Below are 20859 nucleotides of genomic sequence, written 5' to 3' on the forward strand. Positions count from 1 at the left end.
AGTACGCATAGGAGTCACCATCTTCAGCAAGGTCTCTTGTCAATACATCGTTCAATTCGTCGAAAAATACTCCGTCAGCCACAAACTAACGGTTAACCCAAAATAAATACATTAGAAATAATAATAATAATGAAAATTTCACGGGGAAATACCAATTGATAGACCTAGTATTGTTGGTCTAGATTAAAGTTATGACTTTTAGGCTCTACAAACTAAAAATACAAATACAGCCATTCATTAACTATACAAACCACATCTCCATTGCAACTTCAACATTTTTGCAATGCTAAAAATTTCTCATTCTTTTTGAAGATATCAAAGCGTTCTTATGGGTGATGGCTCTGAGGGACAATGTAGGATGGCCTTCCTGAACTTACTGCATGGGTATGATAACCGTATTCAGTGATAAGGTGTACAATGTAACTTATTATCAAGGTCACAGTGTGAAAACTCAAAACTCTCATTCCAGTGTACATGCTTGATATAGTAATTTAAATAGTTCAAAGCCAAAAACTTAATTGATAAAGAATGGTAGCAGTAGCAAATAACCCGGAGTTCGAACGGTCACCGCCATTGCCTTTTATAACTAATCGATCGGCAATTGGGTCAATGACCCTATTCCATGGCCTCATAGTGAGAATCCCAAATAACAACAAGATACAAATCTTCTCCAGCACCCAATTTCATGCTATTTTGCTTTATTGCATTAGCATCAACAAATACCAATGCCTGTAGGATCAAAAAGATGAAAGGGAAATCTTAATAAGTTTCTTTTAGACATACATGGCATGCAGCTCAAGGTGGAACTTCAGGAAGTCAAAATCTACACTCTGTATTGCAATAGTCTAGCTCTCTCAGATCAATGATGTTGTATAGGTTGTATCTTGTTGATTTTTGTATTTGCCCCAATGTAAGTATATGTGTGTCTTTTGTACGTTCTCTATATTGTAGATTCATGAATTCTCGAAACCCCTTACACAAAGTTCGAACTAAATTTTTCGAGATTATAGATTCAGAATTCTCAAAACCATTACTTGTCATATTCAATTCTCAAAATTAAGATACCCGTTTAATTCTTATTCAAAAGATAAAAGGAAAAAAGGGAACAACAATTATTGGAACATAACCAAAAACATAACAAATCATAATTAGGATTTGGCCCTTTGACAGAATTAGGATTTTGGGCAAAGATTCTGAATTCAGATAGGGAAACATATTTACCACTTTAAATGCTCACACCACACACATACCTTAAATTAAATCTGCCGCAAACAAATTCTTTTGACAGGATAATGACGCAGCAGCATATGTGCATCCCGAATCCAATTCTAATCCATCTCGATCAGTTCGATCAGTTCTCCTTATGGTAGGGAGTTATTGTTTTTATTTTTTCTTAATCACATTCATTCCCTGGTTGTTTTTCACGTGTCTTCCGAGAAGGTTGATACAAAATGGACTGAAATGAGTTGAGTAAAAAAAGTTCATTTCTCCATGTCAAAAGTCAATGGGATTGAGATTTTACCGAAATTTTCCTCATTGTTGGTTGGTCGGGTTTAAGCAAGAACCCCTGGACAACCAATTCAAGAAGGTCCTCCATACTCATTTGGTATCAACTCCGAAGTCCTAACCATGACCTGAGGTTAAGTCTCTGCTAAACGTGATACGTACCAGTCTTTCAAAATGGATCAAGTTCACAGGTTTTTAGTTTTAGTCATGGGGGTTTTTTTTTTTTTTTGGGAACTGTGGGTTTTTTAGGCGGTTTCCATTCTAAGTGGGAGACATCTATGCAGTTTTTTTCTCCATTTTTTTTATAATCCCTCTCCTCCTGATTTCTGATTTCTCGTGATTTCTCCATTTTGAGTGGGAGACTTGGAAAGTTTTAAGTTGGTACGGAGACCGTGATCGAAAAGAAAGGGTTTTGGGTTTTGTTTTGGTTTCTTCATGTCAACAAAACGATATGCCTAAATTGTCGGGAGTAAAAAGGGTACTTAAAATTTGATTACGTGGACACTCTCATAGCACAGCAAAAAAGACTGCTATTATATATATATATATATATATATATATATATAGCCCTTAACTCAGTTTGTAAGGGGTGTGGTTAACTGAGTTTGTAGGGGGGTGTGGTATAAAGTATAGTATAAAAAGTATGGTAAACAAAACCTGCTCCCCCTATATAGCTGGATAGGTAGATAGCCAAAATCGAGACAGCCCATCAAACAGCCAAATATCTACCGTTGGATCACGTTTAAATCAAAACACCCAAATATATCTAATCACCTTTTACGAAGGGTTTTCTCTCTTCTATTCCTTTCTCTAATTTTCTTCAAATCCAAACCCATAGAAAATTGAAAATCGAAACCAAAACCGAAACCAAAAATTGAAATCAACAATAGCTATCTATCATTCTGGGCTAAATACCATATAATTGCACTCTTTGGGAGCTCAATGTAAAATACCCTCGTCGTTGGTGATGCTGCTAAGAATCAAGTTGCTATGAACCCAATCAACACTGTCTTTGGTAAGATCTAATGTTTTTTTTTTTAGATTTGTTGTATTTTCTCCAAATGAGTTTACCCTTGTTAGTGCTCTTGCTGCATGCGTTAATCTGTAGACATTAGAACAAGGAAAGTGGATTCATATGTATATTGACAGAGAAGGAATCAAATTGAAGTGCCAATTGCTTGCTAGCCTGATTGACATTTATGTAAAGTGTGGAGGGCTAAAATTTGCATATAAAGTTTTTAATAGTCCAGACAGTTGTAAGCAAGCACTCTGGCCTTGGAACGCCATGATTGGTGGGTTTGCTATGCATGGACGGTCTAAGGAAGCAATTGATCTCTTTGAACGGATGAGGACGATGACACATAGCTCCGAACAAAATAACATTTGTATCTCTCTCTTAAATGCCTGTAGCCATGACAAATTGGTTGAGGAGGGAAAACATTATTTCAAATCAGTGAAGACCTCTTTTGGGTTTGAGCCAAAAATAGAGCATTATGGTTGCATGGTGGATCTTCTGGGTCATGTTGGGTTCTTGAAGGAAACGGAAGACATGATACTGACTATGCCTGTAGCTCCAGACGCTATAATATGGGGAGCGAGCATTACTTGGAGCTTGTCGAATCCATCGAGATATAGAAATGGGAGTAAGAATTGGAAAAATAATCAGTGAATTAGATCCTAGTAATGTAGGCTATAATGTCTAGGGCCGGCTCTGGGCAAGGGCAACTAGGCGGCCGCCTAGGGCCCCGAGTCAAAGCCCAATAATATGCCCCCATTCAATGTTTGGGTCTGGAGTTTGTCTACTATTATCAAATGATCTGGATACAAAAATGTTCATAAAGAGAGTCAAACCTGGGGTAATTGCAGAGAAATTAGAATAGCAACCAACTACACTAATTAATTTTGGATGCTTATTAGGCATTTAAAATACTTTTGTAGCATATTACTTAGGCCACTTTTTAAGAATTCACCTTGGGCCTCAACAATCTCAGAGCTGCCCCTGATAATGTCCTACTGGCTAACATGTACTCTGCCTCGGGGGGGTGGACCGAAGCAAAGGTACTTAGAGAGAAAGTTGAATTATGAGGCGTGAAGGAGACCCCTGGTTCCACCTCCATTAAGTTAAATGGAATGGTCCATCAATTTCTCGTTGGAGATCGTTCCCATCCACAAACAGAGTAGATTTATTCGTTCTTAGATGAAATGACAGTCAAGTTGAAGATTGCTTGGTATGTCCCAGAAATAGGAGAAGTCTTACTTGACATTTCTGATGAGGAAGATAAAGAAGCGGCTGTATCAAGGCACAACGAGAAGTTAGCAATTGCATTTGGGTTGATCAACACTGCACCTGGAACACCAATTCGTATAATGAAGAACTTGCGGTATGATGTGATTGCCGTGAACCAACAAAGTTCATCTCCAAAGTTTACAAGCGAGATATTATTGTTAGGGACTAGCTAAGGTTTCACCATGTCAGAGATGGACGGTGTTCTTGTAAAGACTACTGGTAGAGAAGGATTGTGTTACTGTAAAGACTGCTGTTGCATAGGGACTGGTGGATGGCCCATCTAGCTGAAGACATCACATATTCACCAATTGCTAAACCTTCTCTGTATTGTAGTGCTTCTGTATCTTTTTACTAAAACTTTTGCATGCATAATTAAGTGCTATTGTTGCACAAAGATCAAATTGTTTATATAAGTTGCATTTCCAGCAAGCAGTTGTATCAACAATGTGGGAAAACACTTCACAAGCATTTCACAATTTCAGTTACAGTGCAACTTTATGTATACGTCAGAGAACAGATGCTGGCATGCTACTATACTGTACCTTATTCATATTATTGAGAACAAAATATAAATGCTTTTTGTATCAAGTATTTTTTAGGATCATAAACCTTCTCATAACATTGACAAATTAGACGACATAAATTGATATTATTTGCACATAAATAAAGAAACGCGTAACGATCATTCCATTACAAAATTTTGGATCAGGTGATCATATTGAAAAACAAAAAGAAAGATCAAGATCCGAGTATACATGTTGAAGGGGAACGAACACCTTTGAACACTTCATGTGGAACCACTTTTAATGATACAATTTCTCTGGCTACATTTGTATAATGTCTGTAGGATCCGTAAGTTACAAAATCAATGAGCTTGAGAGATGTCCACCATTCACTTTATGAAGCATTATACAAGAATCCAAAACCTTATTTCTTCACTCTATCCATAGTACGTGTGCCTCTCGATCTTACAGAACTATGTAATACTTCATCCAGTGAGATGCTTTTTGGTATGAAAAAATGATTGTCTACCAAACTCTCAACGACACTATGAAGACCAATATAAATACTTCATCTATATGCCTCGAAAGGATTGTCTAGTCTCAAGCACTGGAGTCGATTCCCAGAAAGGTGAGAGTGCTACAACTTTCCCAATTATGATCAGTGTCGGTGATATTAAACCTGCAGATGCGACTTCATCCACTAGATCCTTGAGCTTGGCAAACACCTATAGGAAATGAAACACCACTCATTTAAGAGTCTGAGTTTTAATGATAATAATACACAAACTTCTTCATTTATAGAAATGGGAGAAAATAACATAAATGAGTTTTCAAAAAAATAGTTGGCTAATATCTGCTTACCATCCGTTGCTGAGGCATTGTCCCTCGCTCCACAGCAGCAGCCGGGATATTAGATGGCAACCATTATGCATCAACTTCAGTGCAAGAGCTGGAAGAGTAGACAAAACCATGTAGACAACCAAAGTTGAATCAGGATCAACTGCGTGTTCTGCTACAAACAAAGGATCGGTTCCTCCTTTCTTTGAATGCCCCCGTCAGAAACCTAACACTATTTGTTGTACCAGTCAATAACATCATTCTTGCAAATACTTTTGAGCTCCTCAGCTTCCTTCTTCGACATATCAAACATATACCTGAACATCAAAGCCATTTTTCAGTACATCATAAAATGGTAGAGAAAACTTTCCGCAAACACTTGTATCTGATTGGTTTGGAATTTTGATGGATGAAATTTCAAAATTTGTTGAAACTTGAAATCTTGACACAGGATTGTGGCATTTCACTAAATCTTGACAAATATCGTGATATCCCAGAGCATCTAGTTCTATGGCCTATAGGTCACAGGTAATCTCAAATAAAAAAAAATGTTATATTATAGACATCTAATCTAAATTCTTATGAAAAGATGATACTAACATTAGTAGCCCACCACAAAAATTTCACATAGTACCAAAAAATTAACAGAAGGCAGATTGCTGCGGTTAGTACAAAATATGTTAACAAAGTCCCAAGGAAATATGTTTGTGGACAAGCAACTGTTTGTTGTCCACAAAAATAGCAGCTGGTGATTGGTGGAGTGCTACCCAAAAATACTGTTAACCAATAAGAAACTGCTGTTTGTGGACAGACTTGTCCACAAATTCGGACTCAAGTCCCAACTCCCAAGTAGGACAATTCAAGTTGGCTACGTTCCAATGATCGATATTACAACATAACAGCAAATCATATTAACAAGCGTCTTTATTACCTCTTGTCCACAATTTGACCCTAAAGATTGCTACAGTTTCATAGCTGAGCGAAGGGTCCTTCTCCAGTTTCTTTGCGATCAACCCATTTTTGTACTTCTCGAAGGACTCGTCATCAAGCACATCCTGCATTTGCCGTATATCGTTAAGACATACAGAAGTTAGAGTTCACAAGTAATATGGAAAGCTAACATGGATTAAGTAGTTATGTTTAACTCCTAAACACTTTTGGTTAAAGGTACATTTATCCTACATCAAGTGACCTGCTTAAATGGTTACCCTGTCTAAAATGCAAGTCCTATGACAGACACGATTCCTCTAAGTCTCCAACAGAAGAAAAAAAAACACAAGTGTCCAAAATAGAGTGTATGCTCTCCATATAAAAGCACAAATCTCTTGGGTGAAAACTTGACAATTTTTCCAAGTCTTATCTGACACAAGAATCAAATTGGACTACTCTAATTTTGTCTTTTAGTTAGTAGAAGTAAAACTTAAATAATATACTGCAGGAAAGAGTACAAGATGGACAACACATTCTCTACTCTGCGGTCCCAAAGTGAAGGAGATTCTCACAAGAGATCTCAAAAAAATATGTTGATTTCGTTATTGCATATAAAAGAGGATGAATTCAACAAAACTTAGAACTTTTACTGTTTCCAATCCAAAGATTGCAAAAACTGCAATGAAACTGATTTTGTTGATTTCAATGTGCTATAAATTTTTGACATTTCTACGAATAAACATACAACAAATTTGAATTTCATACAGAAACCACAAGTTTTAATACATACAAGTAATCCCTCTACACCATTTATGAAGTTGTCGATTCTACCAAGCAAGTAAACTGGGTCATATTTAGAAGATTGAACATAGATGCAAAAACTCAGTACCCTGTACAACATCTGGGACTAAATTGGAATTAGAAAATGGGAATAATATTACCTTTCTCCCTAAATCGAACAATTTGGGTGCTGGAAATCGAACTAAATAGTTGCTTGCTTGCTTTGATTTTGGAGATGGAATGGAAAGAGCGAATGGAGAGAGAACTAATCTTACGAATTTGGTTGTTTGATTTCGGAGAAAATTTGGGAAAAAAAAGAATAGGAGCGAAAACCCTTCGTAAGTGTTTTGTTTCTATTTCCGTTAGATTTCAAAATTTTATATTTGGATGGATTTGGATGATCTAACGGTTGGAGTTTGGCTGTTTGATGGCTGTTTTGGTTTTGGCTGTTCACATAGCCAATATATATATATATATATATCGGGCCGGCTATCTCAACATACTATTTTAACATACTATCTTGACATACCCAGCTAACCCTCAGATCAAACAAGATCTATTTCTAAAAAACCAAACAAATAAAAGAAAATAGGCCAAAAAAAACAGTGGCGAAAATGTCATTTTCTATTTTACAAAAAGTAGCACCTTTTTGATTCATCGTGAAATAGAAACCCCATTTTCTATTTATTTCCAAGTATACATAAAGAGGGAGGGATCTATATACCATGAGGTGCGGTTATGGTTCCACTGCAGTGGAACTTCTAACAAGGTACTACGAAGGAGAGTTGACTCCTATTACCGTGATGGATGTTGAAGAGGTTGTAGAGAGCTCCCCTAGAAAACATTCAGAAGCGCCATAGAAGCCGAGGTTTCACTGTTGACGGAGATTATAGAACCAAAGGAAAACCTTCCACCCCTATTTGTTCATCTGCGTGAAAGAAAACCAGAAAAACTTGATTATATTGGTGTCTCATTTGGACTGATTTCTGGATCTGATTCATTCTGGAAGAAACATGATTTTGTTCCATTCTATGTTTGCCAGGTTCCATATGCCGTAACTGGCGAACATAAGTGCATGGTCATCAGGCCATTGAATAAACGATCAATGTGCTTTTATTCCTCCATTTTATCAAGATTTTAAATGCAGATTTGTGGGACTCTGAGGGTCAAGTTTTAAAGCGATGGAGTATAAGCTTTGCATGAGTATATTGTCATATTGGATAGAAAGGTCAACTTCAGAGAATCAGAACTTACTTCATACTCCTCTAGTGGATATCTGACCTCGCTGAATAGGATAATTTCGCCTCATGATATGAAGCGGCTCGAATCCTTTGTTCACAATCGTGTGGAGTTTCATTTGATCCTAGACCTTGTGCAAAAGCATGTCCATTTGTACTTCCAAGAGAGGCTTCCAGTACCTTTAAGTCTTTAACACCAGTTCAAACTTCTATTCTATTGTGCATTGGATTGAAAAACCAATATTTCACTTGTATTCAGAGAGAAATGAAGCTACAGAGGGAGCAGATATTGAATATGTTCAAAGATAGTATGAGACGGTTCCACAAGTATTTGTACGGTATTGCATCCAATGAATTTCAGTCAACTCTGCCTCAACTCAGAGAAATTGTGATGTTGCCTCATCCGTGTAATGCATGGACAATGATCTTGATCGATGATGCTTTGCAAAAGAAGTTGAGGAGAAAATGAAAATGGGAACGAAGGTTTGGTGAATCCCAAGTTACCGCGAAAGGTATGATTTTACCGACAAGAAAACCGATATTGAGAGTGCCTTACAAAATGGGGAGGGAAGATACCATCAAGTGGTCTTGTCGATTATCAAGTCAAGTAAAAATCAAATGGAGAAAAAAGCGTAAAACGCACAAACAAATAACGAAGTGTCAAGAACGAGGAGACACGATGGCAAAGGATCACGGTCGAGGATGCAATAGCGAGTGCTGTGATAGTGGTGGAAGCTCCTTAAGGTTTATTTTATTTATATTTTCTTTTTGAGTAAAGGCTCCTTTGAGCTGTAAGGCAGGCTCAAACATTATGCAAATTCTATGTTGAAATTTGCCTACCACCTACGTTTATGAACACTCCAGTAGAATTTGTATTCTTGTTGTGATTGCTATAAAAGCAAATTCAGCGGAGGTTTTGACAGCTAATTGATACTTGGTAGGTGGTCAGTACCATACTCACTATCATGCTGATACAAATTCAACCAAAACATTGCTACTACTAGCATCTCGACCGCACTTCCAATTCGTTTAAAGATCGAATTTCAGCTATTCGTTTAAACGATCTTACACTGTTAAGAGGGTAAAGCGTTCTGACAAGTTAGGCCAACTTTGTGTAGTACCAAGAGTCTAAGACTGATCAAAAGGGAATTAAGGATTTACTTTTCAAACACTTCAGAGGTGCAAGTGGTGCAGTTAATCTGCAAACACTTTAAGGTTGTGAGCTGCGTTTCAACAGTGCCGAAGGTTTTTCTTTTCTTTCTATGTAGAATGAGCCCCATCTTGATATAAAACTCTGACTAGTAGGACGTGTAACACAAAGACACAAATTAAGCTAGTTACTGTAGCGACCCAATTTATGATGGCAGACGGTCCGGTGGGTGATGGATCCAGAAAGAGGACATGCAGTGGGGTGAGAAGCATTCTATTAGGGCCGTGGACATAGGAGTCAAGTATGAAGGCTGAGAACCGAGGACTGACAGTGTAGAGCCGCGACTTGAAGGGATAGCTGACCTGGAATTGTACCATCAGGACACGTGCCCAGCAGGAGCACGGGAAAAACCCTAAGGTCGTACGGGAACCCTCCACGCGGCAATCAATGGACCAAGAGATGGAGGGACAGGTGGATGGCCTAAGAAAGAGATGAAGGATTATAAATAGAACAGGAGATAAGGAGAGGAGAATAGGTCACAACAGTTACAAACACTAGCTATAATTATTTAGTTGTTGCATAATGCAATGCAAAAACAAAGTCACAATCTGAAGTCTGAACACATTTTTGCCTACCAAAATTACGAATTCCATTAACAGCTACCACATTGTTTTCCAATTGAATGATTGAACACCTAAAAGAATAGAAAAAAAAAATAAACAAATCAATAACAACACTTCTTTGATGGCGTAAGTCGTTTCTTATTGCTCGGCATCCCCTCCATGCAAAAACATTCAACACACTTTTATCAAATTTCAGCACACCCACTATCAAATTTCAGCACCTCATCCCACTCCTAAGTAATCGTGTTACTCGCTAGAAGTAGCCTACAAGTAAAAGACATGTTAAAATTGGAAAAAATAATAATAATAAGTATGCAAAATTCAATTTACTATAATACACATTCTTACATTTTTAATCTTCTCTGGACAATTTCTTGAGTCATGTTTTGCAATCTTTTGGCATGATTTACAAAACCTTCCGTTCTTTTCTTCTTGGGCTATCTCCCTACTAGACTTTATTTTCTTATTTCTCTCTTTTGTTTGAGAAATATTAGGGTTCAAAATTAAAACCTGTGAATCAAAGGTTAAGGGGTTAATTAAACTTAAAAATAAATTTAATCGCAGTTAAAGCAAGTGATAAGAAACTACCTCCGCTACATCAACTTTGCGCTTCTCATTAGTTGAAGTCACCTCTTTAATAGCTCCTTTTTTAGTAGCTCCTTCAGTGAGAGTTTCCTTACACTTGGCAACTCCGATTGACAATTCACTCATTTTCTCTATGAAAAATGTGTAACTCTCAACATTAGTTGCTGCATCATATGCCAATTGAGTAGCAACCTTAATGCAATGGGAAACTCTTAAAGCGTCCTGGTTTCCATGACCAGTCACTAATCCACCATCAAATACGGCCCTGTAAGTGTTTGCCTTTTGCGTTCACCTCTTCAAAATAAAATGAGATGGAATCTCTTTGACGTCATACCGCAGAAAAATCTTCAAAAGATGAGCGCAAGGTATACCCATAAACTTGAAATACTTATATTCACACTCAGCCTCCAGGGTTGTTCTATCAAAACTCACTTCCCAAACATTGGTATTATGAGGCTTTCTTGATTTCAAGAAATAAATTCCAGTTCCATTGTTGTCAATCTGCTCTTCAACAACTTTGTAGTGGTTTCTTTCATTTTCCACTTGAGACTTAAATTTATTAAAAACATTAACTGTGTACATTTTGCTAGCATGCTTCAAAAGGAATTCATTTCTACCCACTGCACATTGTGACATTTATGTTCAGTGTTGTAATCAAAGTCTCTTTCATGCTTGGCAATCAATCCCAAATATCTTTCATTACCGTGGACAAACTGTATGAGAGTAGTTGTCGAACTAACAAAGTTATCATAATAAGAGTTCATTGATTCATTTCGTCTAGTTGTGTTCATTCCAGCAAAGAAGGTGTCTAAGTGATAAAACTCGAACCCAATTTCTTCTTAACTCATACATTTCCTTTAACCAACTATACTCCACCAAATTGTACTTAGACATCAGTGTAGGCCACTTGCTTTCAAAATCATCTATCCTATAGGATTTAAGAATGGAACTTAACTCTGTAGCAAAGGTGTTGTTTTTATGGTAGACATGGCCCAACTTCTCTGAAAATTTATTAGAAACATGCCAAAAACAATGACAATGTCGTGTAGAAGGGAATACCTTAGCAATCGCTGCAGTCATCACCCTGTCTTGATCAGTGAGAATCGAAATTGGAGGGCGACCACCCATAGTAGCAAGCCATGTCTGAAATAACCACACAAATGTTTTCTCAGTCTCATCAAGCAATAATGCACAACCAAATTGAATGGACTGCAAATGGTGGTTGACACCAGTAAAAGGGGCAAAAGGCATTTTATAAATATTAGTTCGGTAAGTAGTATCAAAAGATACAACGTCTACAAAGTACTCGTACTGCACCTGAGACCGTCCTTCTATCCAAAAAAAATTAACTGCAGTGCCATTAGGATCCAGTTCAACAACGTAGTAGAATTGAGGAATTTTTGCGCTCTTTTGCTTAAAGTAATCAAGTACAGCTGTCGCGTCATTTTCTCTTGGTTTCTTTCTTGTGGCAGAATAGTTTTGACACATCTTTGAAGTAAGCCCAGTTGCATTGCTGGAGAAAACTGATGCAACTTTTCCCACCGGTAAACCCTCATCATCAAAAATCTCTGTTAGGTTTTTTGCTGCTTCTGGCATAGATTTATTCACTCTCATTAAACCCCTCTTGCAAGGAGAAACCAAGCCATGGCTATGGTTGTTTTCAACCAATGTTACTTTGTATATATTCTCCAATTTTTTCTTTCCCAATCTCATTCTTGCTTTACAAGCACACCTAATAGTCAAAGTGTTTCTTGATGTTCCTGACACTCCACTAGACACATCTTCTTTCTTGTTATGGATCCCCTCACGTGAACAAACCAAGAGACAACTAGAAGGTACGTACGTCCACATGTGATTGTCTTTTATCTGCACTCCTAACACGTGTTTCAAATCCCTGTTGTCAACCATACTCTTTGTAGTATTTCTTCGCTTCCTCGAAACTGTTAAACGACATCCCTACATACGGTGCTTCTAACAATTGTATGTCTTCGTTTGTGGCTTCAATTGGAGAAGAATCCACTAGTACTGAATCGGGAACATCGAAAGCTCCATTCAAAGTCATTTCTGGTACAAAAAAAAAACAAATAATTAAATAGAAAAATGGAGACGAGTACAACTTAGAAAAAACATACAATCAGTTCATCAACGAGTTTTTTTTTTCTAAGTATTTAAATGGGACGTGACTTTCTGACACACTCCACAAACTCTATTGTGATACAATGCCCCTTTCAGCTCTTCGCCTATCTAATTGGAGTTACCTCTCCAAATTTGACTTTTCTCTTCCTGTCATCGGTCTTCGGCAGCTTTTGGAAAGGTTGCTTCCGTTTCCTCTTCTTTGAGATCGAGGTTGTTCCATCTTCAAAGTCTGATAGGAGGTCCGGTCTAGAGGTAAGAGTAGTCCAATAAAAGAAAGGGTCGAACAACTTCTTCTATTGAATAGGAATCTGGTTCCTGGACGAACTCTTTCATTGAATTCCCAAATCACTCTCCTGCCCCAAAAATCCCCGAACTCCTGATTCTCCTGCCTTTCTGCCATAGTCTACACTTGTCCACCCAACTGGTCGACTAGAGTATTATTTCCTTAAGCTCTTGTGGTTAGGCGGCTGTTGGGACTTTCTTTGATAAATACTAACTCAATGTAACCAAGGATCGAGCAATGGACAGTGCAAGCATTAACTTTTGTTTTGGCACCTATAGTTCCTGTTTGTGATAGTTACACACAACTCTTATAGATGCACAATACCACTCAATGTTACTTTTAAACTTTATTTCAAGTGTTTATAATCATTGAAAATTGATACCAAAAGATTAATAAAGAGAAAGTCAAAAAAATAAAAATAAATAAACCTGCTTAATTTTTGTTCTTTCACGTACAAGTTCAAGCGAGAGCTTCGAGAAGAAGAACGAGTTATTTTTTGGTGAAAAAGCTGCGAAGAAGAAAAAAGGGTTTTTTCTTTAGCAAAACAAAATGACATTTTTGCCCCTTTTCAATTATTTCAATTCATTTGTTTGGTTTTTAGAAGTAGATCTCTTGACGTCAGATTCTGTTTGATCTTATGGTTGGCTAGGTATGTCAAGATAGTATGTTAGAATAGTATGTCAACATAGCCGGCCAGTATATATAGGGCCCGTATAATATACGGGCCGGATAGGTTGACAGCCAAAAATCTAACAACAACCTTACAGCCGAAACTTATCGTTGGATCACCCAATCTAAATTAGAAATCAAAGGCCCAAATATTGCCCTAACTAAATAGAACAAGGGTATTTTGGTAAATTATTTTTTTCTCTCCCAATTTTCATTTCTATTTTGCGATCAAAACCCTTACCTTCTCGCTCTCTCTCTCTCCAAAAATTGAAAATTTCCATTTAAACTATCAAAAATCAAAATCAAACCAACCAAAACAAACTCTTACCTTCTCGCGCGCTCTCACTCTCTCCTCCACTACTGAAATCAAACCCAAACCCAAAATCAAATTGAAAATTGAAATTCTAAAAATCAACTTTAACAGAGCTTTGTGAATAATTGATTTTACATTTGAATCTTTTGATTAAATAATTTAATCAAACTGAAATACGTGTATAATGGAGTCAATGGAAAAAAATATAGCTATCAGTATGGAAGAAGACGTAGTTGTTGGGTCTTCTTCCAATAAATCCCCAGACAGTGAAATGCATAAACTAGTTGCTCCGTTTGTAGGTATGGTTTTTAGTAATGTTGACGACGCAAAGACTTACTACAAACAGTATGGTCAACAAGAGGGATTTGAGACTCGTGTTCGGTCGATGGATCGGAAAAAAAACGGTGTAGATTTGGCTACGGGTTGTTTAATGGTTTGCTCTCATGAAGGGCTCCATAACAAGAGAGAAGTGGGAGAAGTGGGTGTTTCTAGAAATACTAGCACTATCAGGTGTAGTTGCCCTGCTAGAATGCGTGTTACGAAAAGAAAACACAAAGATATATATTATGTAAGTTGTGTTGAAAATGACCATAGCCACGGTTTGGTTAGTCTAGTAAAGAGAAATTGCATGAGATCAAACAAAAATATGCTTGAAGCGGTGAAGAGGTTGACTGAAATTTTTGGTGAAAATGGTTTACCAGTCAGCAAAGTTGCAGCTATTTTTAATGGGGAAGAACTTGGGTTTACAAAGATGGATTGCTGGAACCATAATTACGGTTTGACCAGAAAAATGCCTAAAGAAGGTGATGCAACTGCCTTACTTAACTATTTTATGCAGAAGAGTGCCGAGAATCCCCAGTTCTACTACACCATTAATCTAGATCAAAATGGGACTGCAGTAAACTTTTTCTGGGTTGATGGGAGGTCTCGAGTGCAGTATGAGTATTTCGGGGATGTTGTCTCTTTTGATACCACATATCGTACCAATGCATACTCTATGCCTTTTGCCCCTTTTACTGGAGTTAACCATCATATGCAGTCGATTCAGTTTGGTTGTGCATTGTTACTTGATGAGACAGAAGACACATTTATATGGCTGTTTAAGGTATGGCCTGCAGTCATGGGTGGTCATGCGCCAATGGCAATCATCACTGACCAGGATAGAGCGATGACTGCAGCTATTGCCAAAGTGTTCCTTGATACTCGTCATCGTTACTGTCTTTGGCATATTATGCAAAAATTTCAAGAAAAGTTGTCATTTACTAAAATTGAGACACTGGTAACTGACTTGAAGAACACTATTTCTTTCTCATATAAGATTAGTGATTTTGAAAGAAGATGGTGTACAATAATAGAGAATAATGAGTTGTCTGAAAATCCTTGGTTGATAGAAATGTAATATACGGGAGAAATGGGTGCCTTGTTATCTCAGTGACAAATTTTTTGCTGGTATGCATACGACTAGGAGAAGTGAATCGATGAATTCTCATTATGACCAATTCGTAAATTTGACAACTAGGCTGATGGAGTTTGTACATGGTAATGAGAGGTCTTTGGTTTTGATTGCTAGGAATGAAAGATATTCCGATTACCGCACCGAGCATAGTTCACGAATTGTGCCTAAAGATGTTTTTCTCCTTATGCATGTTGCGAAGGTCTATACAATTAATCCATTCAATAAATTTAAAGAGCAATTAGAGAAGGCAAAGGCGGAGTACAAATTTGATGGGGATGAGATTATCAACAATGGAACCGGAAGCTACATGGTGAAATTCAGAGACCCGCAGAAGAAGTCCGTTTGGAAAGTGAGTTTCAATAGAAGAACCTTAGAGGGAGAATGTGAATGTAAGCATTTTCAGTTTATGGGGTTACTTTGTGGTCACATGTTAAAGCTTTTTCAGCGTTACGAGATCGAAAAGATTCCAATGCATTTTCTTTTGAAGCGGTGGATGCAAAAGGCAAACACGTATAGAGCAGAGTTTGATACTGGATTAGTGGTCGGCCATGAAAACCATGAACCTTTGAGAGTGGCTCATTGTATTAAGGTTGCTTCTCAAGTGGTTTACGATGCAAGGAATTGATAAGAGCCCAAAACTGTAGTTTTAACCCCTTAACAATAATACTTTTAGACCAATTATGCAAATAATAAATAAGAGTTAATGCTGATTAATTACGTGCTTTTATGTATTTCAGGCATTGAAGTCAATTATGTGCAGAAATGTGTTACTTTGGTGAGATAAAGGAGCAAGGGTTGGTTGCTAAGAAGTTTTGTGATTAAAGGCCATGATTCAAGGAGAAAAAGCCTTTGTAAAGCCCAGGTCAAAGTTGAAAAGTCAAAGTCAACGCGGGCAGAAACAACACACAAAAGTCAGCAGAACTTCCGAAGACCGTATCTTTGGGCTCAGACCTCGGAATTGGGCTTACCTTATGTCAAAACGACCAGCTTGGAAAGAGCTTTCCAATGGTCCAAGCCTTGATCCAATCAAAGGAGCAAAAGTAGATAAAAAGTTTGTTGAAGCAAAATCCAGCTGAAAAGGTCTCTGTAGACTGAAGAAATTGGGTTTTAGGCTCGATTTTCCGGCCCAAAACATGGCTCCTCAGCCCATGCATGAAAATGTGGATCTTGTCTCCTCCATTTCAAGACACAAGACTTAAATCTTAAGAAATAATTAGTTTAGGTAGCAAGTAGCCATTAGAGAATAGTTTAGATCTAGATTTAGATTTTAAATTAATTAGTTTTTCATTTTACCTTGTTTTAAATTCAGTTATTGAATCATTGTTATTGCTATTCATTAGATCAATAAAGTTAATTAGTTCTTCATAATTTAGTTTCATTTTTTCCATTAAATCATTTTAGTTTCAATTCATAGATTTAGTTATTTGTCATTACTAGTTTCAATTAATTCTTGCATGATTAAATTTCCATTTGAGTTGAAATAAGCAAAGTTATAATCTTTATATCATGTCTTGCTTTAATTTATATATTAATGATACCATAATTATTCTAGGCTAAACCTCCATTAGAGGGGGTTGAAGAAGCCTTGATGAAACTTGATTTTTGTTAAGCGTAGAATAGTCGTGATTTCCCATTCCATTCTAGAAAACAATTAGTTCACCATGAGAATGGGTTTGATTGTTTCACATGCTAGATGTTAGTTAGTAGAGATTACCATGAACAACTAGGGATTAGGAAGAACCAATTGTTATGTGAAAGCAGTTCAATTCGGATTACGACGATTCTTCGTTAGTAAACTAAGTCGAGTTAAGGTGGAATCAATCCCCCCTAATTCCTTATCATAATATCAATTTAGTATTCTGTAGTCGTATAAAATCATATCTTGTTAGTTAAATTTCCATCGTAGTATAAATTTCGTAAAACTCTCATTAACTTTGGATAGATTGATAATCTTAGGAAACACGAATTCTAAAGAACTAAGAGTGGAACAAATCTTTTACTCCAACTCTATTTCGATAGAATCGAGAGTAGAAATCTTTGATAAATAACACACATAAAGTTAAGTTTTAGTTTTACTTGCGTTTGAGTCTCGTAACTTATTCGTAGGTAAAACTAATCATTTTTCATTTATCAAATGGCGCCGCTGCCATCTTAGTTTACTTTAGAATTGTTTTCGTTAGTATAATTAGTCTTTCCAAAGTCCCATTTAAACCAACCCACCCTTGTTTGATTCTAACTGTGGTTGTCCATTTCGGAACTGAAATTTTCCTCGCAGGAGTACATGGAGCGTGACCGAACCCTTGGTAGGCAAACTTGGAGTGCCACCCGCGCCCAAATCACTGGACATCAGTGAAGTACAGAGCGCGACTGCGCCCTTAGTAGGCAAACTTGGAGCGCCACCCGCGCCCAAACCACTGGACATCAGTGAAGTATGGAGCGCGACCGCGCCCTTGGTAGGCTAAATTGGAGTGCCACCCGCGCCCAATTCACTAGACGTCAAGCTGGATTTGAGCGCGACTCGCGCCCTCTTCTGAAACGCCTGATTTCCGCAGGTTAGTTCAAACTTCCATTTCTTCAAGTTATTCAGTGTTTCTAACTTGTTATATACACTGAGCTGGCATAAAGAAGACGATATTCATAAGCGAAGCAAGGAGGCTTTCAGGTACTTCTTTCTTCCACACCTCGCATCACCTGTTAGAGGTTCATACTAGCATATCAGGATTGTTTGAGTGTTGTCATGTTTAGTTAAGATTGGTCTTAGCCTTGCATGAGATTAAGGTCAAGTTGAAGAAAAACACCTAACGTAATCAACCGGCAACGTCCACAAACACACCTTTCTAGTATACCACTCACTACACTTCTAGCTAATATACCACACACCACACCTGAAATAATGGCTGAAAAAAGAGAGTCTCCTCTCTCTGACTTTTACAAAGCCTTGAACGATAGCCCAAAATCTTGCATCGTTCTATCAGACCCAGTGGGGGATTTCCGAATCCCCCCAAATATATTTAATTTGTTACCCGTTTTTCATGGGTTAGACCATGAAAAATCTTATCAGCACATGCGTAGGATTGACCAAGTCCTTACTACATTCCACCATCCTACGGTTGGTGCTGAACAAATTAAACTGAGGATGTTTCCTTTCACCCTAGCCGATAAGGCGGTGTCTTGGTTAACTGCTCAAGCACTAGGGGTGTGCATAAAATTGATCTACCCGACTAAACTGACTGACCCGACCCGACCTATAAGGGTCGGTTATCCATTTAAGACGGTTCGGATCGGTTTGTTAAATGGCAAAACGGACAGGGTCGGTTCGGTGCTCGGTTTGGATTTGGTATAACCGAAAATAACCGACCCGATCCACAATATCTTAATATACTATATTAGTAGAAAATTAGAAATGTATCGTACCAAATTACCAATTAGTAAAAAGTAAAAACCCATTAACTAGGGCTGAGCCACTACATCCCCCACCAGTCTAGCCGCCACCATTCCTCCACCACTCTTCCATCAGTCAGCACCATCAACAAAGGTAATAACTAATTATTTGGTTTCTTTCTTTCTTTCTTTTTTTTTTTTTTTTTTTTTTTTTTTTTCTCTCAAAAACAGTAAAGCCAAAACCAATCTAATTAATGAATTAACAACAACATCTAAATGAGCCAAAAGCATTGATGGCGTGTTTCTACAATAATATTCCCACATCTGAAGTCCGGCCAAGTTATTATTCTATTTCCGTCATAGAACTGCTTTTGTTGTTGTTGGTTAAAGAGATGTTGAAAATGTAACATGGTCATACTGGAGATCCAAAATATGATCTTCTTCTTTGCCTTGTAGTATTCGTCTTTTTGTCTGCTGTCTTAATACAAGCCATCGATTATAACTTATTACAAAATAGTTCAAATGGGAAAGAATGATCTCCTATTCCCATAGTCAATAAAAGAAGAGGTACCCAGTATACATGTGTGGTTCTTTTGTTGTTGCATTGTTGTAAGATTTGAAGACAACAAACAAAATACCTATATCAAACCACCCTTTCCATTAATTCTTTTTGCTTGGAATCTTGTGGAGGTAAAACAGGAGAGAGAGAGAGAGAGAGGGCAGGGAGGGAGTAGTAGTTATATTAGCTTTATTGTTGTGATTAAAGATGCTAAAACGTTGAGTACATGGGTTTTGTGAACATGGAGTATATAGTTTCCAAAGTATACACTGAAAGTTGAACTATACCATAGTGAAACATCACAATGCAAAATATTCAATAGAGAGTCAGAGACAAAAGATTGAGAAAGATATATAAAGAGCTATATATTGATCCGTACAGAAAATTGAAAAATTACATTTTTCAAATGTAATGTTGTGAACCTCAGGTAATGGGATTAGGCTAGGTTGTTGATAAAGTTTCCCTTGTACATACATAGTTACAACTTACAAGAAGGTCTCCAAGCCTGTTAAAAACAAAGGAGAATAGCCTTTTTTTCTAGGCTAATTTTCTTTTTTTGAACAAAGGAAAAATACATTATCCCCCCACTCATTGATCATTTGTCATTCATGGATGGGTAAAATCTCCTTTCTAGCTAAACCCTTGAATGCCCTCGAAGTGACAGTCACTTCCATTCGACTAATCGGTGCAAAAAATCCATAACCTATAAACATACAAAACAAGTAAAAATATTAGCATGCAAAAATAGACCCAAAACAAGAAAAAGTTTAAAAGAATTGCATGGATAGATGCATGACTAAGATCTTACTTCTGCTAGTTCCTGGAGAGAATAAGAACCATTTGTATCTTTTGGACTTTTAGAAACAAGAACGCCAAATCCTTGTCCTCTATCGTGCAATACCTAAGTAAGAAAGAATCTATCTTACACCAATAAGTTTGTAAGCAAAAGAAAGCTAAAATGACACAGAAAATAATAACCACGAAAATGTACATGGGTTTTGATCATCAAACAAGAACATAGGATACCTTAAACGCATCTTCATTATTATGGAATAATATATAAATATTAGAAAATTTGGGGCCAATGAAAATAATGTCATATGTCTTAGTGTCTTACCTTCCTTCCTGGAGTCAGTCTAAGCTTTGGGTACTCTTTGATCACTGTTCTAACTTGCTATGCTAGTGTAGTCCAACTCTGTAAACACAGTGAAACACTTGGTTCATATCTTTTAACTCCAAATATAACAATACACACATGGTGAAGAACGTCAGAAAATAAAATATAAGATATGGAAATGAAATCTACCTTTTCATCAACACATCTGAAGTGAACAGATACACAGAACCTATTATTCTCCACTTTAGCACCTGGGACTGATTTGGTTTTCTCTAATAGTGCTTTATAAACCTGTAATTTTTGTCAAAAGCCAAACAACATTAACTTCATAGTTTTATATAACTTTACAAACAAGTACTCATTACAAAATTTTATTTACACTCCAATAAAATTAAAGAATCAACCAACCTCATCAATCATAGGCAAGAATTCACTAGTTTGGTTGGAACATAACCGGTTGTTTTCTCTCGAAAAAATCAACAAAAGCGAGAACCACTTTAGATATA

The 20859-nt window shown here is 37.1% G+C and overlaps 1 protein-coding gene, 1 long non-coding RNA gene and 1 pseudogene across 2 annotated transcripts; 2 read left to right on the forward strand and 1 right to left on the reverse strand.

The window, feature by feature from the left end:
* The first annotated feature begins 1680 nt into the window (after window positions 1-1680).
* Window positions 1681-4016, forward strand: LOC147486780 (pentatricopeptide repeat-containing protein At1g08070, chloroplastic pseudogene; annotated as a pseudogene).
* A 10041-nt stretch (window positions 4017-14057) lies between these two features.
* LOC147486781 (protein FAR1-RELATED SEQUENCE 5-like) lies at window positions 14058-19475 on the forward strand. The gene is made up of 4 exons (XM_086573850.1): window positions 14058-14771; window positions 14880-15064; window positions 15360-15606; window positions 19377-19475. Exons 1-4 carry the CDS (start codon window positions 14058-14060, stop codon window positions 19473-19475), a joined length of 1245 nt encoding a protein of 414 aa, XP_086429976.1.
* Window positions 19476-20315: 840 nt separating this feature from the next.
* LOC147486782 (uncharacterized) lies at window positions 20316-20790 on the reverse strand. Its single transcript, XR_015201065.1, has 3 exons — window positions 20762-20790; window positions 20543-20644; window positions 20316-20431 (listed from the first exon to the last, which is right to left on the reverse strand). It is a non-coding gene; the product is annotated as an uncharacterized LOC147486782 (long non-coding RNA).
* Window positions 20791-20859: the final 69 nt, after the last annotated feature.

Source organism: Coptis chinensis, chromosome 7 (genome assembly GCF_015680905.1).
Source record: "Coptis chinensis isolate HL-2020 chromosome 7, ASM1568090v1, whole genome shotgun sequence".
Lineage (NCBI taxonomy): Eukaryota > Viridiplantae > Streptophyta > Magnoliopsida > Ranunculales > Ranunculaceae > Coptis > Coptis chinensis.

Coding starts and splice junctions, on each gene's coding strand:
- LOC147486781 (XM_086573850.1), top strand. CDS start 14,058: ATGGAAGAAGACGTAGTTGTTGGGTCTTCTTCCAATAAATCCCCAGAC. Junction 14,772..14,879: donor GGGTTGATGGGAGGTCTCGA/GTGCAGTATGAG, acceptor CATCATATGCAG/TCGATTCAGTTTGGTTGTGC. Junction 15,607..19,376: donor ATGGAACCGGAAGCTACATG/GTGAAATTCAGA, acceptor GAGGTAAAACAG/GAGAGAGAGAGAGAGAGAGG.